We start from the raw sequence: 27,727 nt of genomic DNA, 5'->3' as shown, positions 1-27,727 counted from the left end.
AATTTCTTGGAAAATTTTGATCTAGAACTAGAAGGCATTTATTGATTTACCTTTTCTACCTGTTGAAGTAGTATGCATTCATGGTCATCCAGCGTAAGGATTTTAAGTATACATAATCGAACTTAGAATTAACTAGCTGCTGCCCTGTTGTCTGAAGCAGGATCCAGAGACAAGAGAGAGAAACTGTCTAAAGACACCCCTTCCCCCTCAAGGTGCGACACATATCCAGAATGTAGCTTGTTAAAGCAACATTTATAATACAGTACAGTGCTAGCATTTTCTGATGTCTGCTTGCCATAAGTTTGTTGAAAGAGAACATGACAGAGAAGAAGAAAACTCCATTTGCCAACATATGTACAGAAACATGTTCCTAGGTGTAGAGCATGTAGGTATGCCAGTGGTTCGCTTTCTGTACCTCATGCATCCTGTAGACAAATTTACTTGGTCTGGGATCCACAATACCCAAATTGAGGGCAATTGTATGCTTCATGCTGCAAGACAAAAGTGTTCAAAAAGCATTTGTTGAATTCGTTGTGCATATAATTGTAATGGAATTGCAGTCCTACAGTTGTGACGGTATCCTCTAGAGTAAACAAAGTAGTTTAAATTCACTCCTCATTTTCTTACAGCTGTTTTACTTGGTTAGCCAGATAACCGTCATATCAGTAAGTACTCCATTTAGAGAAGATCTGTGAGCCTGTCTAACGAAATTGAAATATTTGCTATTTCTGTCATTAACTAAGAAAATGCATCTAATGACTTGTACTGCATCTTTATTGGATGTGTTGCTAGATGCTGCCAAATACTGCTTCATTGAAGTGGTATTTAAATGTCCATCTAGATCCATGAAAGGGGAATGTGACCATACTCCAAACTACAGTGCCCCCCCAGAGTTTGATTTTAGTTGTGGCAATGCAGGGAAGAGTGTGTACACATGGATATGTTTATGGGGAAAGAGCGGTCATTGCACTGTGGAAGAAATGTGTGATCAAAGCAGAGTCTGTCACTTTTTTTTAGTCAAAAGTCCATTGGATCAAATGCATTTTCCTTGAATGTCCTTTATCCAGTATAAGGTTCGGTCCTGGTTTGCCGTATTCCTTTTAAGTTTTCCAGGAAGTATCTTCATAAACATTTAAAATGTCTGTTATCAGTGATACCTTTTTTCATATATTCTGGTTTAAAATATGACTGTTTTATATCCTAATCCTGGATTTGTGTCCACCTAGAATCAGTATTCATTTATTAGGACTCCAGTAACGTAGATTTAAAAGTACAGTTTTTGGTAATGTAGTTTACAAGAGTAAGAACTTAACTGTACAGCTAAGACATTTATTAACATCAGTTCTATACATCAAACTGCAGATTAGCTAGGGGTGAGATGAAGGGGGCAGCCATCCTGGGCAAAACGCTTTAGAAAGTATGTTTTTCTGAGCTTCATCGCTCTTCATTGCATACCAGGAATTAGAAATTAATGCCAGTATTACATTTGCAGTCAAAATTGTGCTCTGTAGTGATCTGTGCGCACTATAAACTGCGCATCAAAAAAATCTTGAATCTTGCAGGTATTCTGCACCCTTAGGATGATAGAAATGTTGTAGCGAGAGAGACAATGGTGCGTAATAAGAAAAAAAAAGTATAACAGCTGTTCTGTTCAAGGGCAAACATCTCAAATGTAGAAATGCAAGAAAAGTGACAGTATGCTTTTTCAAAAACATAGATTGCATTGGGATAAGTAGAGTTGTGACTATGAACTAAATGCAGCAGGGTTGAGAGATATCAGATGTTGCATCCAAAAACAAAACGGTGCAAGAGACTTCTCTGTGTGGAAGATTTTCAGTCCATATATCTCTAGTTAATCACTGTATATTAATCAGATCAGATAAAAGTAGAAGAAGCAAACTTAAACTCATCTTAAGTAAAAAAAAAAAATATATATATATATATATATATATATATATATATATATATATGTGCGGTGGTGGTGCTGCGGTAGCGTTGTCGCCTCACAGTAAGATGTTGTCCTGTTTGATTCTCAGCTAAAGTGACTTCTGTGTGGAGACATGCGTGAATGAATGTACCTTCAAACTGCAGAAGGGCGTACCTTCATTGAAGGTGGTGCGTCAGGGCTGGCAACTCGGTACGTAAAAATCTACTGCCAATCATTAGTGGACCGGAGTTCCGCTGTGGCGACCCCTAACCGGGAAAAGCCGAAAGATACAACAAATATATATATATATATATATATATATATATATATATATATATATATATATAATTGTACAGAATTACTAAGTATTCGAAAGTAATCCAAGCAAGGCAGGCAGTCTGTTTCCAGTTGAAAATCCTTTAAGTCTTATTATCTGTCATATGTCTTATTATTATTCTATTATTATATTGTAGTAATGCTCTAGGGACCTAAACCTTGTCACCACAATGAACAGAACATGCTGGAGGGATAGATTCCTGTCCTAGAGACTTTCCATACTCTGGAACAAACTACCTATCTATATCCAACAAAGCTCCTCATTAGCACTCCAAGAAAAATCTTGATAATTGGATGGGAAATAGGAAATTCACCCCGGGGATCACTTCTGTGGCCCTGCTCGACAGGGGCACAGGAAAATTATTTTATTTGATGGCGAAAGCCAGGGTACCTTTTTGACTAGGGTTATATAGGCCCTAGGGCCACTAGCCTAGTACCTACCTATGAAAACAGAAACCATATTCCTAGTAGGGGATTGCACACCAATATGCCTCTGTAACAAGTTGTCTGTAGTCCAGTGGTGCAAGGTTTGATTCCCTCAGCCTCCGTTGTCTAACTGTGTGACTCTGAGCAAGACACTTAACCAGACACTGCTCTTGGGATGAGTCTGAAAATGGTCCATGGAGATCAGTGCTGTACCCCAGAAAACAATACAAGCAAGCAAGTAAATAAATAAATAAATGTTTGGCTGGAACACAACCAACTTGTAGCAATAATAGGCTTGGTGTATTTGCGAAATGTATGTCACATTAGTGAGGACAGCTTTTGCCAGTGAAAGTAATTCACTAAAGGAAAATGAAGACAGAAGAACTGATCCAGCTCTCTGTGTCGACTCTTGGATGTATGGCTGCAGGACACTGTATCAGGTTACCTTTTGAGCTAATCTAACCACACAGTATTACTGAGTAACTATGTCATCACATAAAAAGTGGCTCAGATTTATCTGAAAGTTTGTTTGCCCCAAGACAGAAAAGTCTTTATATTGCCTATAACATATATGATAAACTGTGAAGGTTAACACAAATATTTATCTAATTGTGAAAAATAAAAACAGTTTCTAGGTCAGTTTGTATTGCATTCTCATTGCTAAATCATATCTGTACATGGTTCATTTTATGACTACTGTATTTTGTTTCACTTTCAACATCCACCCAGTTAGAGATAGTTTAGCATTTGCTCTGATCCCATACAGGATCAGTTTTATCCTACCATGCAGCAAATACATTGCTAATGTTAAATGTGCATAATGTGTGTGAACAACAATAGAAGAACTTTGTGTTTATTTTGTGGTAGCTTTGTTATGAAAGTAATAGACTGAACAATATTCTCTTTTCTTTGAACAGGAGCAGAAAAATTCAAATCCGTAACATCCCCCCTCATTTACAGTGGGAGGTAAGCAAGTTATATTTGTCTTATGAAATAGTTTGTTAGAGATTAAAACACAGCCCTTAAGAATGTTCCTTGTAAACATTTGCATTAATAATATTGGGCAGGCATGGTAGGCCTTGTTTGGATTCCTTTTGCATGACAGAGAAACATTGTAGCTTGACGAAATTCAGCAATGCATTTCAAAAGATGCTGCTTAGTTTGATCAGATGATGTAATCAGTTTTTGTAAAATAAGTTAATTACAGGGTTTATATTTTTGCTGGAAGTTAGTCAGATTTCTGTGGTGCTTCTCCCCCTGCTGTTCTCTAGCTGCCTGAATAAAACTTTGCTTCCAAGAAAAAGTACATCTCTGCTCACATACATATAATGGACATACTTTTATGGCAAGTGTTGGAACTGATAGGACTCTGGGCACTGGGACTATATCTTAGACATTTTTTTTAAATTTGAATATTCATAACAGTGTTGTCAGGGTAATGGAAGAGCATTTAACTTAACAATAAAATTAATTCCCACGATTCAAGTTGGCATTCAGTCAAGCAGCTTGATTCAACACCATACTTCTCAACTATCTTATCCCATCCTTTTCTCCTGCCTGATGGCAGATAACTTTAAACTCAATAACTATACTACCATTACCATAGTAGCCATTTACATTCCACCAGGTGATAATATTCCCCTGCTGGAAAGCATTCTCTCCTTCTTCTTTTGGCTTTTCCTGGTTAGGGGTCGCCACAGCGGAACTCCGGTCTGCTAATGATTGGCAGTAGATTTTTACAGTGCTGAGGTGCCAGCCTGACGCCCAACCTTCAACGAAGGCATGCCCATTCACGCATATCTTTCGAACGTCACTCAACCGCAGGGAGGACATGCAGACTCCACATAGAAAGCGCTCCAGCCGAGAATCGAACAGGAGAACCTCTTGCTGTGAGATGACAATGCTACCGCTGTACCAACGAGGCTTCTTTGTCTCAAAACATCTCTAACAAAACCATCCTTCTTGGGGGGACAATTATTAGACTAACCCGCAGTAACCCTTGCTCCCCACATCATATAAATCTATATGGATTTACTCAGCTAATCTCTCAACCAACCCATACAAATAACTCTCCCCCTGCATCCTCATAGATTGGATACTAGATGTTCATCGTGTTACACTGCTGCAGTCATTACACTTGGGTTATCCTGCCATCAGGCGGTTCCCCAACGGGGTACTTAGCTTTGTAGAAGACTTTGGTTCTGGATTCAGAATGAAAATCTCAGGAGTCTGCCAACTGGCACTTGCGAACTGCTTTTGCTTCGGGCACCGCGCGGCAAGAAAAACTGAAGAAAATGGCGTCTGCTGCATCTTCTATACCCCTGTCGCACTGACTGGTCAGGGAGGAGGCGACAGCAACCGACGTCGGACCAAAACTTTGGAACTCAGGCCGACTGGGGAGAACCGCCTGACGGCAGGATAACCCAAGTGTAATGACTTGCAGCAGTGTATACACTCGAACATCTACATTTATGGTAGGTACAAATCCCTCTAAGTATCACAAACCTGAAACACTTCCTGACTCCCTGAGTGACCACTCACCCATAAAAGTGCTCAGGTATACTAACCCATGTGTCTACACCACATAGATTTATCACCTGCTGCAATCTCTCCAACTTCAACTCAGAAACATTTAAAACCCTAATCTGTAGCATTAATTAGAATTTCCTCACCCAGCTCCCACTTGATGAAACTGTCCAAGCTTTCAACTCAACTTTCCTTGATGTCTTAAACTCAATAGCCCCACTCTGTAAAATAAGGATAAAAGCGAATTTATCCTGCTGGCTATCTAAAACTACTCACACCCTCATGAAAACCAGAGATGGGGCTTAGAAAACATGGCTACAATCTAAAGACCCTGCTGACCTGCAAAGATATAAAGAACAAAGAAATCGGCAAAAAAACTAATCAATAAAGACAAACAAGAATTCTACCACAACCCCCCAACAACTGTAAAGTCTGATCCTAAAAAATTCTGGAATGCAATAAACCAGATACTACATCCTGGCAACCCTACCTCACCCAACCCATACCCTGACAAATCACCAGATGAAACTACCAACTCCTTCAACACCTACTTTATAGAATCAATATCCAAACTATTTAACCCCAACCTCTCTAACACCAATGATCCCAACTGTCCTGAACCTTCTTCAACTGCTAACTCTTTTAACACTTTCTCCCGCAAACCTGTTCCCACTACCTACATCAAAACCCTGCTCTATAGGCTAAAATCACGCTCTGTATCTGCTGACAACATCCCATTATACTTGCTCCAGATAATAGCTCACTCTCTTGCTCTGCCTGTATCTATCATTATCAATCGCTCTGTCTCTGAATCTAAAGTCCTATCTATCTGGAAACAGTTCTACACCCTACCTATTCATAAAGGAGGTAACTCCTCGGAAATCTCTAATTTCAGACCTGTTGCTGTCCTCTCCCCTCTGTCTAAAGTTACACACACAAGTTATGCAATATCTCTTACAAACAAAACTGCTCACTTCTACACAGCATGGTTTCCTACCTAAACATAGCACCACCACTGCTCTTCTGTCCTTCCTCAGTACTATTTCTTTAGCCAGAGGATTATAAACTTATTTCCTGTCTATTCCTTTATCTCTCAAAGGCCTTTGACACTGTTTCTCACTCTCTGCTACTGAACAAGCTGTCTAACTTCAATTTCTCCCCAGATAAAGTTGCATGGTTCTTCATCTATCTCACAGACAGACTGCAATCAGTGTGATGGCACTCTGTACCATCTACTCCCCTTCTAATAAAAATGGATGGCCCACAAGGATCCATTCTCGGACCACTACTTTTTAATATATTCACTAACTTACTCCATTCCTCCTCCCCATAGTCTTCTATAGTCCAATACGCTGATGACTCTACAGTCATAACCATTGCCAATTCTCCCACTGAACTCTTGTCTGCTACGCAGTCTTCCTTTAATTCAATTGAGACATGGCTGTGCAATAATCAGCTCATCCTCAACCGTAAAAAAAAAACAAAACTACTACTATTTCTCCCCAAAACAGTAAACCACATCAAATCTTATTTTTCCATAATGTCACTTAATACCCCCTATTGAAGGTGAATCCAGCACAAAACTCCTTGGTGTTATCATTGATGATTAGCTAAAATTCGACCAACACATTAATTGCATCAGGAAAACCCATCAGAAACTATGACTTTTATACAGAAACAAAACATTTCTCACCCCTAAAGCTAGGATTACTGTCACACATGCTTAGCTTCTACCCTGCTTAACTTATTGCTCCCAAAGTCTCACAAATCCAAACTCCTTTCTACTTACCAAGCTTGAGTCAGCATATCACAAAATAGCTAGATTTACAGCTCTACAAGCCCATAAATCCCACCACTGTCTCTCCCTAAAACACTTAAACTATCTTGAACTACCTCACCTACTCCTCCTCTCACAGCTCCAAACCATACACTCAATTCTATATCAGCCAGCCTTTGGCCAACTCTATGCTCCCTCATCTCCCACTATTACCCTACAAGAAATCTCCGGAGCTTGTCCCAAGATCTATTAATATATTTACAAACCCAAGTCTGTCAGGGTGCAACATATATAGCCTCCACCCCTTTATAGCATGGAACAAACTCCCTTTTGAAATCAGAACACTTACACATCCTAAACAGTTTAAATTGGCCACAAAAGAGTACTTTAAAAGGCAGTGGACCTGCCGCTGTTTTACCCCCCCTGAATATATTCATCTAATATACCTTGTTTCTCCTGTCTCTCCACTGTCTCCTCTTTTAACCAATCTCTGTTACCTTCGACCTACTCCATCCTTTTTCCTTCCTCTAGTCACCTCTACACTTTCCTTTCCCTTACTTTCTCTGAAAATACCATTTAAGACACTGGTACTGTTCATATATTATATAACATTTGTAATACAGTACTGATGCTTATTTTCTTTTGACTTTTAATTGTTATATATATTGCATGAGTTCTTAAATTACCCTGGAACTGTTAAATTGTTTGTATTATCTGAGCTTCAATTGTTTGCGTTAATTGGAGCTTTTCTCCCGAGGCCTCTGCTGAGCAATGTTTTTGGCTCAGTCAGACATTCCCGGTCAGCAAATGTAAAATAAATAATAAATATAAACTTATCTCATATTTGATTTAATGTAAAAACAAGTAGGCAGCTAATGGTGCTTGTAAACAAGGCCTGGAAAGCGTGGCGCACCAACAAATCCTAGGAAAAACGTCTACACTACAGACAGACAAAATAAAACCAAACACAGTGCAAGGCATGAGAAAACAGCTCCACTACTTTAATTTACAGCAGGTTCACCAAAATAATCCTAAAAAAAGTTGGTCATTAATACAAAGTCTACTAAATCCAGGTCAAAGTCAACAACCCAGTCCCTCCCTAGAAGACGCTTCATCAACAGTCACTAATAACTTTACTTCCTTCAGGCTGTAGCCTCACTTATCAAAGACAACCCCACCATCAAACCAAACCATCTCCACTGACAAAACCCCATGGAGGCCCATTTCTGACTCAAACATGTCCCTACCTTTACCATAAGAAAATTTCTCCTAAAAATCAGAACTACAGGCTGTGCTGCAGACTACCTTCCTCCTGAATTTCTAACAATTGCAGCTGAAGCTCTGTCATATCCAATATCTATACTAATAAACAGATCCATTATAATATCTTGTGTCACAGCTATTTTGAAGAAGGCTTTGTCTTCATAAAGGAGGACTTTCTGCTGACTACTCCATATTCAGACCAACTGACATTCTGTCACCACAGAAGAATGTATCCATTCCCAGTTACTGCAACACCTAACCATAAACAGTTTCCTCTGCCTCACACAACATGGTTTTCATCCTAACCTTGGCACCACTCTTGCTCTACTTCATTATGCTGATACCATTAGTAACAAAAATACTGGAAACTAAGTATCCTCCTTGTTTGTAGACCTGTCCAAAGCCATCAACATCATTTGTCACTACAAACTTTTACTAAAGCTCTCATCCTTAAGTCTCCTTCCCCATCCCCTCTCTCATGGTTTAACAGATATCTAACAGATTCCAAGCAGTCAAATGGCAGCAAGAATACGCTTCATTCCTCCCCATTACTGTAGGAGTGCCACAAGGTTCCATACTTGGACCCCTCCTGTATAGCATATTTGTAAATGGCCTCCACACCACTTCCAAGCTCGCCACTGTTGTACAGTATGCACATGCGCCTCTACTCGTCTGCACAGACTCTAACCTACAAAAACGTCAAGAAATTACTCAAGAATCCTTTATGTCCATAGAATCCTGGCTAGACAACTCACAGTTCTTATTTACCCCCCCCCAAAAAAAAATAAAATTGAAACTGCTACTTTTCACACCTGAAACATTCTCCTAAAGCAAAGCTCTTGTCAAAATAGCTTAACACCCTGATTTAACAGATCTCCAATACCAAACTCTTAGGAATCACCATTGATGACAACTTGAAATTTGACCCACACTTCCAAACTGTTGCAAACAAAAATACACCAAAAGTGCAGACTCTTATATAGAACAAAACCCTACCTAATGGACCAAACTAGAAAAAACATAGCTAAATCCTATCTTTCTGTCTACCCCAGTGTTTCTCCCCATACCTACAAACTTCCATACTAACAAAACTGGAACAATGCTAAAGTAAAATAGATTGCTTTACTGCAAGTCGTCCTTTAGAACTCATCACTGTTCTTCCCTTAAACAACTAATTTGGACAAACTCCCACATCATTTAAGTGCGCTGTCTGATAGGAATTACTGGACCAAGGGATCCCCTGTTGATCCCATGGTGGTGGCAGCGGCCACTGAGAAAGAGCTGGCACAGGAGAGCTCTACGGTTCATCCACCGGACCAGGAGTCCAGGAAGATTGACCATTTTGGGAAGCAGGTGTATGCTTTAGCGACTTTTTCGGTGCGTGCACTGAACTTCTTGGCACACATGATTAGGCTTCAGTGACATCTGGTCAAGGAGATGGCTGAGTCTACCCTTGCGTCCATGTTGGCGGAGGACAAGAAAGTTTTCTCCTCTTGAATGGCCACCCTCACATTGATTGCTTAACACCTCTATGCGTCTCCTCTCTCATGCTACTGATGGTGCTGCTAGAGCTGCTGGAACAGGCGTTCCTGCCAGGCCTCATGCCTGGGGCTTTGTGCCTTCTTGGAGCCCTTTAAGGTGTCTTTTACTAACGCCCCATATGACAATTCCATCCTCTTTGGAAAGTCGGTACATGACGCACTAGTCCAGAGTGAGAAAGACGGAAGACTCTATCTGCCATTGGAATCCACTTTTCGGCCCCTCAATGAACCTTTTCAAGGAATCGGCGGGGGTCCAAGAAGATGTGGTTCCAGAAATCTCAGAGCTACCCCAGGACACTCATGGTTCGCCTTCCCCCAGAGGCAGAGGGGGGTTCGATAGATGCCACCCCCAAGGCAGAGAGGGTCTGAGGAATCAAGGGTCTCGAGAGCCTTTCTTGGGCAGACCTGTGCAGCAACCCGGGAGGGCTGCCTGGCTGCTCTGCTCTGGAGGCAGTCAGGGGATGCCTTTTGCTACACCCAGCGGCCTGGGAGTCCATCACGGATGATCATTGGGTGTTGCAAATCATATCCAGAGGCTATTCAATCCCTTTCAGTCAACATCCTCTTCCGTCCAAACACCTCCCGGATGTTCCACCCATGCAAAGTGAGGAAGTAGCACTGGAAATTGCAAAGCTGCTAGAAAAGTGAGTCATCCAGACCATTGTGAAGAGGTCCAATATTCTAGCCAACAGGCTCAGCAGGTCTATCCTGATGCCTTACGAGTGGTCTCTGAATCCTTCGGTAATGAAACAGATCTTTCTCAAATGGGGTCAGCCTTGCTGCGATCTCTTCACCTCTCCATACAACGTGAAGTGTAGTGAGTTTTTTGCTCTGAATCCCCTCAGGGGGAAGCCCACAGAGGCACTCTGATTCACTCTTGACCCTCTGGTCTTCTGTATGTTTATCCTCCTCTGCCTCTGATACCGAAATTTCTTCAGAAAGCTCGCAGGCTGGGGAGCTCTGTCATCCTTATTGCCCCATTCTGGCCTCCCCAAGTATGGTTCCCCTCTCTGTGGTCTCATATTGTGTGTCCACCCTGGACATTGGATCCAATTTCAGGTCTCATGTCTCAGGGATTCCCCATCCAGATCTGGTCAGTCTGAAGCTCACTGCTTGGCTGCTCCAGTTCCCATGATAGTCAGGACTCCCAGGTTATCGTCACCGGTCAAATGGATTTTGGTTGCGGCTCATAAATCTTCTACCAGGAAAGTTTATTCCAGTAAGTGGAAATGTTTCTCTATTTGGGCTTCTCAGTGTGACGTAGACCCCTTCACTGCTCCGGTTCTGGTGGTTTTACAATTTTTAGCAAGTATTTTTCTGCAGGGTGCCATTTCTTTTATAGTCAAGGTCCAATTGGAAGCTATATCCTATCCATTTCATGTAGGTGACACTGTGGCTTCTGTAGCTTCTTCTAAGCTTTGTAAACCCTTTTTGAAAGGCAGCTTTTTACTTTTTACTTCAGCCACCGGTTAAGGACCCAACGCCTCCTTGGGATCTCACACTAGCCCTGCAAGCTATGGTCTCACCCCCTTTGAGCCTGCAGTCTCAGTGAATGTACAATGTCTGTCCTGGAAGACTACTTTCTTGGTTGCTATTACGTCTGCTAAAAGGTTTTCAGAGCTTCAAGCATTGTCAGTCAAGCCTCCTTATTTGGTATTTCGTTAAGACAGGGTGTCCTTGTGTACTAATCCATCCTTTCTTCCTAAAGTAGCTTCGGAATCTAATAGTAATCAAGTGAGTAATTTCCAGGTTTTCTTCCCAAATTTTCAAAATAAGGGAGAATACAAACTGCAGTTGTTGGATGTGCATAGGCAGTTACATTTTTACCTGCATAGGACTAAATCCTTTTGCAAGTCAGACCAACTCTTTATTTCCTATTCTAAGCCTTTTTTAGGGAAAACAGTGTCAAAGGTCAGCATGACCCGTTGGATTTCCCAGTGTATTACCCTAGCATATTCGGCTAGAGGTTCATCTCTACCAGGTCATTCCACTAGATCTATGGCTACTTCAGCTGCCTTTTGGTCCAGAGTGTCTTTAGATGACATTTGCTCTGTGGCTACTTGGGCTTCTTTGCATACTTTCATCTCGTATTACAAGTTGGACATTCTATCCAGGAACAGGGCATCCTTTGGCTCTGTCATACTTACATGAGGACCTCCCAGGTATTTAGTAGCTGAGGACTCTGTCCCACAGGTTGAAGAGCAAATGAAGACAACTTCTTCAGATAAAGAAGTTATGTACTCACTATAACGTTCCATCTGAGTTGTTCTTCATTTGTCTTCAACCATCCCTCCCTCCTTCCCCTGCCTTACATAGGCTGTGGTGGTCTGGCCAGAAGAGGAATGGTCACCACATGGTTATGCCTTTGATGTTCATCGTGTTACACTGCTGCAGTCATCACACTTGGGTTATCTGCCCGAGTTCCAAAGTCTTGGTCCGGCGTCGGTTGCTGTCGCTTCTTCCCTGACGTCAGTGCGACAGGGATATACACGAGACAGCTGAAGCCATTTTCTTCAGTCTTTGTTGCCGCGCGGTGCCCGAAGCAGAAGCAGTTCGCAAGTGCCGGTCTGCCGACTCCTGAGATTTTCAAATCGAATTTCAGACCGAAGTCTTCAATAAAGCTAAGTACCCTGTTGGGGAACCTTTTCTTGCCTCAGTCCGATGTCAGAAAAAGTTAATAATTGCATTTCTTGTGGGAAGCAAATACCTCATAAGGATTTTCATTCTTATCGTATCCCTTGCCTAGGCCCAGACCACAACGTCACGGGTTGTCGGTTTTGTGCTAGGTTTAACAAACAAACTATTAAACGTCGGTTTGATTTCACCCGACATTATTTTGGTATTTAATTCTACCATGCCGTCGGAGCAACCAACGACTGGGATGCATAAAAAGAGCAAAGATAAGGATAGGCAGCCGAGACCCAAACCAGACACCGAGGCCTCTGCTAGGCCAGTCGCCAGTTCTCCGGTTTTCAGTGAGGCGCCTACGCAGCCCCTGATGACCGCTGATTTAGAACTCCAGTCTGCATCCAACTCCCAAGTGGAGATTGCAGGGCCTCCAGAGCCTTTATCTTTAGGCCCTTCCAACTCCATGGCTGATGGGGATTCCGGTGCAGTTGAAAGCCCATCAGTTGCTGAAGGTGTCTTCAGACAGACTACACTTACTATTAAATCCTTTGCAAAACTGAAAACTCCATTAAAAGTAAGGAAGCCTGTACAGCAGCATCAGTGCAAGGCCCCATGCCTAAGAAACAGATGCTTAAGATGGCTGAAGACTTAATTACCGTAATCAGGGGTTCCCATCCCCCACCTGACAGAAGGCAGGAGGAGGACTACGCTTCCTCTGACCAGGTTTCCATTACCTCAGATTCTTCTGAAGAACAGGAGTACTCTTTTCCCCCTTATGAAGACTCTGATGCTGAAGAGTCTATTCCTTCAGCATCTCCCCCAGAAGACTACTCTTTTGGGGAAACTTTACATACCATGAAGGAACATTTCCACTGGGAAGGCCAGGATTACTCTGATTCTAAGAAAAGGCTCCGAGAGTTCCTCTTACTACCCCGGCACAGACCCCTTGCTATTCCACCTGTGTTAGACATTGTGGATGATGTTTATTCAGAAATCTAGCCTTGACCCAGATTCATTACCTCCTGCACCAGCCAAACCAGACAGAGATACTACAGAGTCCCTGACTCACATAAATTCCTATATAAAAGCCCTGTTGCTGACCCAGAAACCATTTCCTAGGGTCCCAAAGGGGTTAAGGCCTCTATTGCTAAAAATCTTGTACCGTCTGAAAGGGATTCTAGAGCACTAGACAGATGGGGAAAGAAAGTATATACCTTGGCTACTCTAGCTATGAGGGCCTTAAATTGCCAGTTTCACATGCTGAAATATCAACAATATTTGATGTCTCAATTAAAACAAAAAATGAGCACTCAGAGCAGCCTGATTACAAGGAAATGCAAGATTTGTTGCATGCAGCAGAACAAGTGGGAAAACATACTTTGCAATGTGGATTTGATTCATTGGAAGCTTCTTGCAGAGCAGCTGTAACAGGGTCTGTCATTTGTAGGCATGCTTGGTTAAAAGAACAAACTTTACCTGATCATGTTAAAGCAAAGTTATTGGATGCACCCTTACAGCAGGATGTTTTATTTGGTGTGAAAGCAGAAGAGGTTTTAAAGAAAATGGAGGATAAGGCAAAATCTATGCAGACGGTCAAGGATTTTTTACAGGTCCAACCCCCTCGTTTCAGCAGAAATTGGCCAACCAAAAACTGGTCCTTTCCAACTTCTGACAGACCTCAGAGGGGCAAATACAGATGCCCAAGGGGCAGAGGTCAGCCACAAGGCTCTTACAAGCCATGACAATGGGGTGCCACAACTCAGAAAGGAGGAGAAGACAGGTCTCAAACTATAAGAAGACAATCACAATGACTTACCCCTCAGACTGCCAAGCAAATAACTCTTGGCAGCTCCCTTGGGAAGAAAACTTGCACTTTCTGCAGACAATTGGCACATCATCACAAAAGACAAATGTGTCCTAAATATTGTAACTCAAGGATACAGGTTCCACTTTCACACTTTACCAAGGATAAAAGGAATGACAAACCTGCCATCAAATCAACTGGCAGAGGCTCAAAGACAAATTACAGCACTCATGGACATGAGAGCCATTCAACAGGTTCCTACACAGGAGCAAGGACAAGGATTTTACTCAAGACTCTTTCTGGTTCCCTGAAAGGACAAAGCCTGGAGACCCATTCTGGACCTTTCAGTTCTAAACACATATCTGGAAGTACCCAAATTCAAGATGCTCACACTACAGCAACTTCTTCCCATGCTGGGCAAGAAGGCTTGGCTAGTAACGTTAGACCTCAAGGAGGCATACCTGCATGTCCTTATCAGACAAAATTGCAGAAGATACCTCCGATTTATAGCAGGTACAACTCATTACCAATTCTCTGCACTGCCCTTTGGCTTATCTACTGTGCCCAGGGTCTTCACAAAATGCCTGGCACCAGTAATTGCATACTGCAGACAAAGAGGAATCCAAATATATCCTTACCTGGATGACTGCCTTATTCAAGCAGACAGCAAGGACATTCTTTTAAAACATCTGGTGTTTGTAAAAAACCTGCTAAGTTGCCTAGGGTACACAGTAAACAAAAAGAAGTCAAAACTAGTGCCCTCACAAGACATAATATTCCTGGGTGCCAGCTTAAATACAACGGCCCAGATGGCTTATCTCACACCAGACAAGCAAGGACAACTGACTCAATACTTCAAAATGATGGCAACAAAGACCCAACTCCCTGCAAGAAAAATTCTGGAGGCCTTGGGATTCATGGCATCTTGCATACTACTAATACCGTATGCCAAACTGCATATGAGGAAATTACAATGGTACCTGAAAAGCATATGGACTCAACACAGCCACAGCTTGGAAACAATAATACCACTAATTCCCTGCCTTCAACAGGAGTTTCTGTGTTGGGTTCAGGCATGTCACCTCAACAAGTGTCAGCCTTTCACCTTGCCCACAGCCAGGCAAACAGTGACAACAGATGCATCGGATTACGCCTAGGGTGCACAGATGGCAGGACAGTGTATTCAGGGCAAATGGTCTGCTGATGAAATGCATCTCCACATCAATCAAAAAGAGATGCTAGCTGTACAAAATGCCCCAACAGCTTTCAAGAACCTCCTACATCCAGGACAACTTCTAATAAAGACGGACAACACTACAGTGATGTGGTACATAAACAAGGGGGCACACATTCCTACCCCCTATGCAGGCAGGCAGTGACCTTGTGGAACACAGCACTGACCTACCAAGTTCAACTACAAGCACAATTCCTGACAGGAAAGAAAAATACATTGGCAAACTAAGCAGAAATATCATGGATCCTCACGAGTGGAAACTAGACCCACAAGTATTCACAATGATAACTCAAAAATGGGGGAGCCCAGACATAGATCTGTTTGCCTCCCCACAAAACTACCAACTGCGAAAATTTTGCACAAGGACATACCACATTCTAGCTTGGAAAGTGGACGCCCTCTCATTCAGTTGGAAAACACTAACAGTGTATGCCTTTCCTCCACTGCCCCTTCTGGCAAAGGTGCTGCTAAAAGCCAGATTAGAGAGGCCACAAATGATGCTCATTGCTCCAAACTGGCCACGCCAACACTGGTATCCAATATTAAGGAACATGGCTCAAGGCCCACCATGGATTTTACCTCAAATTCCTCACCTGCTGACTCAGCAAAACAACCAGATTCTACCCAGCCAGCTCAAGACTTTAAATCTGGCTGCATGGCAGATTATCTAAACAACCAGTCAACACTTCCCTCTACAGCTGTTATGGATGTCATTCTGGAGGCCAAGAGACCCAGCACCAGGAAAACCTACTCAGACAAATGGAAAATAGTCTGCGCCTGGAACCAGGCTAAAGGCCAAAATCCTCTTGTCCCAAATATTCCTCAGATTCTGCAATATTTAACTGAAATGTTGCACAAAGGCCTTTCCTTTTCATCTATAAAGATCCACGCTTCAGCTATTTCAGCTCATTGCAACACAGATCCTCCTATTTTTTCACATCCATTATTAAGACAGTACCTCAGAGGGGCTAAGAACATAAGACTGCCCCGAAGAGCACCAACACCAACTTGGGACCTCAATTTTGTTTTGGAAAAACTTACACTATCACCCTTCGAGCCAGCTTTTTCAGCTGATTTACAATTTTTATCATGGAAAACTGCCCTGCTGCTAGCAATAACTTCAGCACGAAGAGTCTCAGAGCTACAGGCCCTAATGGCAGTGGAGCCTTTCATCATTTTTCATCAAGACAGAGTCTCTTTACGAACTAACCCTTCCTTTATGCCAAAGGTAGTATCCAGTGTGGAAAATTTGATCAGCTCTTTGTATCCTATGCTGCAGGATCTCAAGGAAAGCCTATATCAAAACAGACCATTTCAAAATGGATAGGACATTGTATCCGTTTCTGCTACACACACCGTGGGAAACCTGTACCTGGTAACATTAGGCCTCATTCCACCAGGGCTACAGCAACATCAGCAGCCTTCCTCAGAGGGGTACCAACCAAGGATATTTTGGAAGCTGCAACTTGGAGTTCATTGCAAACCTTCACCAAGCACTACCACTTACCTCTATACTCAAAAACCAGAGCTGGCTTTGCCACTGCAGTTTTGCAGGGTCTACTAGTGTCTCCAAACCCTGTTTAGTACCAACCGCCCAGCCTTAGCTTTGGGATTCAACCCAAGTGTGATGACTGCAGCAGTGTAACATGATGAACATAGTACAGTTTTGTACCTACCATAAAAGTAGATGTTCGAGTGTTCACACTGCTGCAGTCCAGGTTACCCTCCCACCTTCCCCTCTTTACCTTGGTTTTATCTATAGCTCCCTGTTTATACAATCTGTAAGATGTATTTCTAAATGGTGTATTTGCTTACAGCTGTAGCTATTGTTTTCTACTTATGTAATTTACTTAGGATTATGTATTGCCTTCCTATTTGGGGGCACCTGACATCTGGGGCAAGAAAAACTGAAGAAAATGGCGTCGGCTGCCTCTTTTATACCCCTGTCGCACTGACGTCAGGGAAGAAGCGACAGCAACCGACGCCGGACCAAGACTTTGGAACTCGGGCCAACTGTGGGAACGCCTGACAGCAGATAACCCAAGTGTGATGACTGCAGCAGTGTGAACACTCGAACATCTACATTTATAGTAGGTACAAAACTGTACTTTCTCCTCCTCTTGCTTATAGAGACCCTTGTCATGGGACAAGGTTTTTGGGTCCGATTGGGATGCTGTGGTGGGCAGCAAACTCGATCTGAGGGGAGGAGGGAGGCAGGGGCATTATGGGTAGGCGAGGAACTTGGAGCTTGGATCAGATGCTGGAAATGCTGCCGAGTTGGATCTGTGCCGGATCTGAGTACCCACAGGTTGAAGACAAATGAAGAGCAACAACTCGGATGGAACGTTTTGGTGAGTACACAACTTTTTATACTCTATTCATTCATTGTTAGTAAACATTACATAGCTCATGCAAATCCTGCCTTCTTTTAAACCTCATTCCTTCTCTAAAACAGTATTTTGCATGTATTGTTCCTACAATTACCTTTTTTTCCATGTAATTTTCTCCTACCCTTTACTAAAGGTCCTATTTTCAGTTGTTTAATCTCTGTTACTATATTCATTACTTGTACTACAGTTGGTTCAGACTTTGATTTCTATTTTCTAGTAATTGCGTTTTTGGCAGTCGCCATAGTTAGACTAGCAAAGCCTTACTGTGTCTAGGCAATTCTGGTTCTGTACCATAGCGCAGAAAAATAATTTCTTTAGTTACAGCCATTTGTCTACCCAATATTTCTGATAGCCTACTCTGTAGGGAATTTTTAAAATATGCCAGTTCATTACACTCACAGAAAATATGTTCCCAATTACCTGTTTCTTCCCCATTACACCTCCAATATTTGCTATCTACCCAAGGCAAAATTCTTTGGAGTCTACTTGGAGTATAAAAATCCTAAATCTTCTAGACTTTTTTGCGTGTTTAGGAGACTTACATATGTTGTGTCCCCCCCCCCATTTTTTTCTATCTGAATTGCTTATCCAGTCTCTCTCTCTTTTCCCAATACTTTCTAACATCCACTGATTCGTATAGTTATCATGCAGTATTTTATGTGCTGTACTAATTATCCCTTTAACAGCAGCTTCTGTTCTAGACTCTACTAAAAAGTCTACCAGTGCTGGTCTTTCACTTAGGATGCTCGATTTATTTCTCTTTGTCTATACTCTGATATCAGTCCTTGCTAGGGAAGGCACTTTCTAGCTTGCAGTCCAAATAAATTATTGGCCTCTTCCCATTCTATTACTTTTCCCCCTCTCATTATTTGCTCCCAATACCTTGGTTCCTTTGCCAATTTTCTCCAATAAATTCCAGCCCCCTCTTGCCTATTGCATATTGGAAATCAGAAGAAGCTGAGAATAGAGGTAGAAAGGATGATAGTGGAACAGGTAAACAGCTTCAGGTATCAGGGAGGGGTGGTTGAGGAAAAGAGAAGTCTGAAGGGAGAGGGCAAAGCTAGAATCAGAGGGGCTGCAGCCAACTGGCATAGAGTGTCAAGTGTAGTCTGACAGAAGAATGCCAAAGAAGCCAAAAAGTAAGGTGTACAAGACAGTGGTGCCAATACTACTGTATGTACAGAAAAATGGGCAGTAGAGGCAGAACAGTTGAAGCTAGAGATGATGGAAATGAAGTGCAGATGATGGAAATGAAGTGCCTGAGAAGGGTGATAGGATGCACACTGTGGGACAGACAAAGAAATGAGGACATAAGAGCAGAAGCCAAAGTAGCTCCAATTGCAGAAAAGTTGAAGGAGAACAGATTATGGTGGTTTTGACACGTGCAGAAAAGCAGAAGATAGTCTGTTGAGGAAGATTTGGGACAGACAGGAAGAAGGTAAGAGGAAGCAAGAACATCCAGCAAAGAGGTGGATGGATTGTGTGAAAGAAGATCTGTGACAGTGAGGCATGAATGTTGAAGAAGGCAGGAGAGTGGCACTGAATCGAGAGAGTTGGTGACAGTTAACATGATACCCCGAACCTGTGTAGAAAAAATGGGGCTAATGGAATGAATAAGAAGTCTGAAACTCAAATGTCTGTCCTTATTTTCTAACTTCACTTCTTTAATGATTTCCAACTAATTTGCCAGAAAACCACAATTTTATGAAAAACAGACCAGAAATATGAGGTAAAAATCTGGACATTCTGTGAAAATCTTTACAGTTGAGAGGTATGCTCTTGCCATCTTCTCCTCACAGGTAAAATGCTTCAGGTGTTTAATTGCTATCCACAACTTCTCCTCTGGTTAATAAAAATATGCCTGACCTGTGTATAAAACTAAAGGGACTAAAACATTTTAACTGCTTGTTATTTTGCTTTCTGTATACATAAAACAGAGCTTCCAATTTCTCATTTTTTGTATTACCTTTTGTTGAGTTTCTTCCCACATGTTCTTAGCTGCCACAACAGGATCCTTTTCAATCCATACTCCCATGTACTTCATTTTCTTGTGTCCCCATAAATATGGATATTGCTGAACCAGTATAGGTGTGGATACATAGTTTTCAACTATTGCCTTTGTTTTGGCTTCATTGATTTTGTGTCCCGAAAAGACCTGAAACTATCTCAAAATGTTCCACAACACTGAATTGTCCTTTTCTGGTTTTATTAGGTATAAAATAATGTCATTTGCAAATAAAGCCATCTTTTCTTGACTACCATACCATTTATATCCTTGAATTTTTGAGTCCCTTCTTTTCTTTGCCAGTGGTTCTAAATATAATGCAAATAACAAAGGGGAAAGAGGACACTCCTGCCTGGCTCGAGAGGAAGCCACCCACTTTAATTTTCACCTCCGATTCCCAATGTATCCTCTTAGTCAGCCTTATAATTTTATCAGGGAATGCAAATGGTTCCATTGCCCTACTCATAAAATCCCAGCTTACTGTGTCAAATGCTTTCTCTGCATCAAGACCCACTAACAACAGTGGTATTTTTTTATATTTTGCTTCTGTCTGGGTCATCATTGTTCTGTTAATGTCAAATGTTTGCCTGCCCTCCACAAAACCACAGTGATCCATATCTATCAGTTTTGGCATCACCTTTGCCATTCTTTTAGCCATTATAGACATAAACACTTTCCTCACATCACCTTTCTTTATATCTGTCTCTCTAGCTGTAACTTTTTGCCTTAAAATCTACTTCACAGTCCATGATAATCCCACAGTAGTGAGGGCTACTTCAGAAGAAACTCCTTCCTCTTTATTGACATTATTGATGATCACAAATGACACAGCTCCCCAAACAGTCCCCAACATTATGCTGCTGCATACTACTCTGTTACGTACCTTAAAACAGCTGTGTTAAGGCATCTGTTTTTGTCTGTCATAAACCAAGTGGTAAGTTCAAAAGTAATACTGTATGGTAGAATTCCTGCATCAACAAACTTTACGGTAAAAGGAAAAAGCTTTTAGTCATTTATAGTAAATTTCCACTCATTCAGTATTAGACAATCAAAACTCTTAAGCAGACCACTCAAAAGTGAGGCCAGTTATGAACTTATGGTTGCCATCACTACCAAACACATTTGGAAGGTCTTCTTTAGTTAAGGTTGCAAGGCATTCTTTAGTTGTATTGGGGAATTCAGAAGTAACATGCACTGTGGGACTTTTATCCAGTAATTGTAGACAGACTCAGCCTAACTAGTACCATATACAAAGTTATGAGGCCTATAATTTTTGAGGTAATAAAGTTTTGGATATCCTCACTCCCTTGACTGCAGCTGGTCTGGATCAATATTATAACAGATTGTAGCTACTTTGAAAGGGTTCCTGAATTTCCTGATGGTCAAACTGTCCACGTTGCTTATCTAGACCTTGCTAAGGCTTAGACACTATCCTCCAGTTGGGTATTATTGATAAACTCACCTGGCTTAACATAAGCCCATGTGTTGTTTGTTGGTTAGCTAACTTGGCTGTGTGATGGGACTTGTGCTTCATGGGCTGGGGGCAGTTACTCTAGCCAGAAAAAAAGACTCAAGCAGTATCCCATGGGGACATTTACTTATCAGATATGGTGGCAAAAGTCGGGCACTATGACTAGCTAAATTTGTTTAACTGTAAACTGCTTGCAGATGTCAACTCCCCTTCTGAAACACAGGTCCTACAGCAAGAGCTAGCTATGACCAGTACTCTGTGTATTACTCATGAGTTTACCCGTAACTCTTAGAAATGCCACCCTTCAGTTTTCGTTTTGTTCTAGCTTGATGCCGTCTCTGTGATCATTACTATAAAGCTGAGATGAAGAGTACTTTCAGTCAACAGAGCTTATTTTTTTAGCTTGAGAAAATATCTCTTGCTGCATTTAGTGCTGCACGTTGGTTGTTTGATGACGTGAGTTCTGTGCGGAGACTACATGTCCTTCTTATGTCTGTATGGGTGTTCACTGCTGCTTTGGTTTCCTCTCATATCTGAAAAACATGCTGTAGATGAATTGGCAGGTCTTCAAGTTGCTCACTGTGTGCCTCTATGTATATATCTACGTGTTTGTACACATTCTGTTATGGTCTGGCACCCTGTTTGATTGTTCCTCCAGTTTGCATCTACTGATTGTCATGATTGGCTGCATTTCACCCATGACTATTAACGGGATTAAACAGGTTGTCAGACATTTAATTCATGAAAAGATCCAATGTAGTTTTTTTGAGAAATGTTGCAACTTCCAGAGAATTTCGATGCTGAAAACTTGAGACTACAGAGGAAGAAACCTAGATTTTCTGCAGTGCTGGAAATCTTGAGGTTTCCCTTAAAAGGAATTTATATGTCATCAGAATTGCTGTGCTGGGTTCTTCAGTACAGAGTTATATTTTTGTTTAACCTATAGTAATGACTTGTAAAGACAGCTGTCTCATGTAACAGTGGTAGCCCTTTCTTCATAAGTGCTTCTGGTCATCTGATTTGATAATTGTACTCTTCACCTAAGTAGTCTGTTAGAAGCCACTTGGAATTTTCTGGTCTGTGATCATTGCAGATACAGTAATGATTTTTTTTTCATTATTAACCAACTTTATTAAATTATCAGTTAAGACATAGGTACACATATATTAATAATAAAGAAAACCATATTAACATTTGTCATACGCATGTGTTGTACAATTACATATGTTTTCGTTTTTAACAATTATTCATGCCAACATTGCATGAGTTGCTTGGTTTACTGCCCTTGTTAAAGATCAAGTGCTGTCGGAACACTCACCTTTTGTGGCACAAAGTCTTCTCTTCATTTTGTTCTCCTGGTGGTTACTATAAAAGTACTTGAAGATAGACAATGACCAGCTTAAGACCCAAAAAACAGTGTTTAAATATGCCGCATTGTCCCAACCGACTACAGCAGCTTCTTCTAGATCACGTGACACACAGCGGTGAAGGAAGCGTCTTTCCTCATTGCTGATTTACGACAAAGGAAAGTGTGCAAGTGGCACACAGAAATCAGTGTTGTTGTTTTTTTTTTGGGGGGGGGGTTAAATGGAAAAAAAAGCTCACAAATTGTGGTCCACATTGTAAGCAGGTTATTTTATTTTTTAGTTTTTCTCTTTCTCTGGCCTCAGGGTCCTGCATTTGTACTTGCACTATAGTGCAGTGGGCAACTGTCCCTAAATGTGCAGCATGTCCTAGATTTTTGCTGTAATATTTGCCCTATCCCTTGCAAAAATGTGTTTATGGTAAATTAGTGTCCGATATTAGTTTTGTACATTTTACTTATCTGAAGTTACTTTTCAAAACATACAAGTAGTGACTAGCCTTACTACTTCCGTATGTGTAGATCTTCACTAGATGACATCAATGTGCCACTGAAGGCACTTGTTCCTGGTTAGGTGTCCGACAGTAACATGGAAAGATCATCACTGATGTTTCCGTATTTTAAAATTAATTTTTGGTCTTCAGCAACCTCCTGCACAGCACACCTGCACATTTAACAAGGCATGAGCACATAATAGCCACTAAAGAAGTATTTGCAGTTGTGGTCGACTAATTGATTGCGCTTGATTGTTGAACCTCACTGCTTCTCCTCCTTTTAAATGTTATTCTACATGTATTTTTTCCCACAAATTACATTTATTTCTATGTAATTTGCTCCTTACTGTTTCTAGAAATCTCACCTCCAGTTCTTATATCTCCTTTGTAATATTTGTTACTTCACTTGCAGCTGATTTAGATTTTTATTTCCATTTTGTAGTAATTGCTTTTTTGGCAGCCAATAGCTTTAAACTTAGTAAGGCAGTACTCTGTACACAATAAATTGCGTGTCCAAGCTCAAAAGAATAATTTCCTAGTTATCACCATTTGCTCACCCAACATCTCTGGCAAAGTACTTTGCAGGGAATTTGTAAAATCTGGCAATTTGTTGCACTCCCAAAAAACATGTTTCCATCTAACTCTCTCTTTTTCAAAACACCTCCAGCATTTGTAGTTTACCTGAACATAAATTCCCTGAAGTTTGCTTGAGGTGTAAAAATACCTATGCAAACACTTCCAATCAAAATCCTAAAATTTCTGGACTTTAGAACATACTTTGGAGACCTACAGATGCCCTTCCATTGTTTCATTGTAAATTGCCTTTCCAGTCTCTCGTCCCAATCTTTTCTAACCTATACTGATTGATTCTTACAGTTAACATGCAATATTTATTTGCCTTACTAATTATTCCCTCTTTAACAGCAGATTTTGCTCCAGAATAATAGACTTGTTGTTCTTGTGTCTTTCGGCTTATCCCGATTTGGGGTCGCCACAGCGGAACTCCAGTCCGCTAATGTTTGGTAGTGGATTTTTACGTGCCGAGTTACCAGCCCCGAAGGCACGCTCATTCACGCATGCCTCCACACACAAGACGCTCTAGCTGAGAATCGAACGGGACAACGTCTTGCTGTGAGGCGACAACGCTACTGCAGCACCACTACCGCGGATCTCCAGAATAATAGACTAGAGCAGGTATTTCACTAACCCAAACCCCTATCCCTTTCTCTTTGTCTACACTCTATCAATCTGTGGTAGGGAAAGCATTAATTCTTTCTGTTGATGTGATTACATCTTTACTAATATAGGTCTTGGCTGCTTTTTCATGGCTAGGTTTGGAGCATAGACACAGTGTCCCTTTTCAGGTAACAAATCCTGCTGTGGAGCACCATCAGTCCAGCTGCTTATTTGTGATTTCTTAAAATTAATACAGTCCGTTCCTTCCAGTTTCTCAGGTCCAGCAGAAAATCTGAGGTTTTCTCTGGGCAACCGGTCTTCTAACTCTACTGTTTATGAAACTGCTGTGTTTGAAAAGGCTCATACTAAGCCAATCTTTTCTGCATTTCAACCTCTGACTTTAGCAGTTTTATCAGCTCTTCTCTTTTTCAGACTTTTGTTATTTGAAATTATATATTCTTTGTTTTATTTATTTTCAGTATTTGAGTATATTTTTCCTCAGAAATTATTGGAAACCATCTCAAATACCAAAGTTAAAACTTGGACAGTATTTTGTTGAACAGCTGTAGAGTTCTTTCCAGCCAGAGTTTGTTCTTCTATTTTTCTGGTTGATTTTCTCTAGGTTCTCCAAATGTATTCTTTCCTGACATTCAGGCAGTGTAATTATTAGCCAGTGACTGAATTTTGCCTAAACTGTCAATTTCAGTGGCCCTTTTTTTCTCAGTTTCTGGGGGAGCTGAAATCCACTTATTACTGTGCAGTCATATTGGAAGTCCACATAGAGTAGAGTTTTATAGTGCAGACAGAAGAAATTAAGGTTTTAGAATATTGTAAACCTCAAATGGAAATTTCCGCAGTAATAGCTGCATCTGCTTGCTTTTGTGGTACTACATTTTCAATGAAATTACATCATAGAGCCATTGCCCTCTTCATACACTATATCCTGTTAATAAATAAGAAAAATAATATGCACATATTGCAGTAATGTAAATAAATCTGCAAAAACAGCACCCTTATTGGAAATTCCTATAACTGCATTTACTTTTGTGAATGTTTTTTTCAGTGTCCATTTAAGTGCATGAGAACCATTGCTCTTTCTTTATGCATTGTTGACTCCCTGGCCTGTTAAATGGGGGAGAGAAAAAGATAACGGGAAATAAGTTAAAACACATGCTACTAGATGTGTAGCCATATTTTCTGAATGAGCTGTCGTTTGTTGGTATAGTCATAACTATGTATAGTTGAATCTTGTCAATTTTCGTATTCCTTTACAAGGCAGGACTGTAATTTGTTTTTCAAGTTAAAGGCTGTTTCCTGTGCAAAAGTGAGGGAAAAAAACACTTGTGTAATTTTAATGGTAAGTTAATTTAAGGCCCCATTTGGTTATTTATTCTGAATAGTAAAGCGGAGTTTTTGCTTCTGTGTTTTAATTAGATGCTGCCTCATGCCAGACATGCAGACCTCGATGCATACGTTGCTTTTTACTGTGCACATTTTTGTATGATATGATTGGCCACGTTTAACAATTCTTGTCATGGTCCCACTAATACCATTACCGGGGATCTAATTCTACACGAGTGAGTAAGCAAAACACAGTGGAGGGGCAGATTTGTAACGTACCACCTTCCCCATGTTTGGAATAACTTCTGCTGCAAATTAGGCAGTCTGATATGATTCTCCTTCAAACAGGAATAGATGATTGGAGGGAATTCACAAATGTACCCCTGGTTTGATTGAGATGGCCCTCTTTGAAAAAAGTAAGTTTGGCATGAGGATGGGTACTGGCAAGGCGTAAATGGCCAATAGGGTTGTGGCCTTGTATTTCCAACGATCCTATGAAATGTTTTGCTGGCTAATCAGAGTCCTATTTCTAACCGTTCTGAACCATTAGTTGTTGCTTTAAAATATTAGAGTATAAAGTTTTGAAAGTAGCTGTAGTAACAGCTGTGGTTCTGTGTTTTAGAAATGTGAGTGATTGGATGAATATGATTGTATGTGCTATTTAAATGCTTCTTTTTTTATGATGACTTTTTAGTCTTAAGAAGCAATTGGTGAATTGTGAAAGCGCTTACTCTGGAATTAAAGTATTTCTTGTTTCTACTGATTTTGCATCCAGTGATTTATATTCCTCAGCCATGGAACTGTGCTTGTTTTTTTCTTTTATTCTCAGTTTTTTTTAAGCATGAGCTATGAAGAAGGGGACAGCACCAGGAGCAGAAGCCAGGAAAGGTGATGTGTAGGGTTGCTACCTATCCATTTTTTCTCCAGACTATCCAGAAATCAGACTGATTATTCATTAGTCCAGAAAACACTGTACAAACTCCAGTCATCTGTTTCAAAAAACCGACTACTGGAGTTTGTTAAATCAGCAAATTTACTGTACTTTTCTGTTACATAAAATCATAGTAAATCGTCATTTACTATGCTTTTCTTTAAACAAAGCATTGCAAACCAGAAAGAGGAAATTCCTCCACCCTGATGTGACTATAAAGTCACAAAATGAATGGAAAGTGATTGGGGAAAGGGAGTAGATGAGTAAGGTTGGGGGAGGTGCAAGGGGTGTGGCCTTGGTCTGGTTTTGGCCATAACAGGCTACAATAATAGTAAGATAATACCCTCAGGAAGTAATTAATTTGCTTTTTTTAAATCTGAGCTGCCTTCAAATGGTCATTGTTTCAGTGCACTACCTTTGTTGACAAATAATACAAGAAAAAAATAGAGATAAAGGAATCTGCAAAGTTCAGTAAAACAAACGATAGCACAGAGTATCAGAGCAGAGGTATGAAAACTCAGCATAAAATACATTTTTCAGATGTATGGACATTAATTTGTAAAGCAGTCTCTCAAAGAGAGCAGTGCTGTGATGCAAGTTGGCAAGTGATGAATAGAAAGCTATCTTTAGAGTTAACAGGAGACAGTAAAGGTACAAATTGAGTGAAATGTAATGCATTCTGTCTTTTATTTAGTAGTCTACAGAGGACAAGCAGCCTTTACAGATCGCTATATTCTGTGCTTGGTGTACATTATTCGAATGCTATGTCAAACACTTTTTCTTTCACATTGTGGCTTTCCATCCAGCAGCTTTTGCTCAGTTTTCCTTAAGCCAATCAATAATTAATTATTTTTAGAGATTGTCTACTAGGGAGAACTGGTCGTTATATTCTTATACGTTCATAGGTAGTTACTAGACTTGCAGTCCAGGAGACCATTAAGAAGCGTAGCCCAAATTATCCAAATCACTGGTTAAGTGACTTGCTCAGGGTCACATAGTAGACATGTAAAAGTGGAAAGATTGAAAACATGGTACCCTTGGTACAGGAAGTAGATCATTATCAAGTAAGAGCTAACTACTAGACTAAGGTATTC

The 27,727-nt window shown here is 40.9% G+C and overlaps 1 protein-coding gene across 5 annotated transcripts in view; it reads left to right on the top strand.

The window, feature by feature from the left end:
- Positions 1–27,727, top strand: part of IGF2BP2 (insulin like growth factor 2 mRNA binding protein 2) — a 1,003,123-nt gene that overhangs the window by 121,807 nt on the left and 853,589 nt on the right. For all 5 annotated transcript variants that reach the window (XM_044075951.1, XM_044075950.1, XM_044075953.1 and 2 more), the window contains exon 3: positions 3,607–3,655. In XM_044075951.1, coding sequence (XP_043931886.1) covers positions 3,607–3,655 — 49 coding nt within the window. The remainder of the gene's footprint in view (positions 1–3,606; positions 3,656–27,727) is intronic.

This window comes from Protopterus annectens, chromosome 6.part1, assembly GCF_019279795.1.
Source record: "Protopterus annectens isolate FY-2018-M chromosome 6.part1, PAN1.0, whole genome shotgun sequence".
Lineage (NCBI taxonomy): Eukaryota > Metazoa > Chordata > Ceratodontiformes > Protopteridae > Protopterus > Protopterus annectens.
The sequence above is the reverse complement of the archived record's forward strand: the minus strand, read 5'-3'. Positions and strand labels throughout refer to the sequence as shown.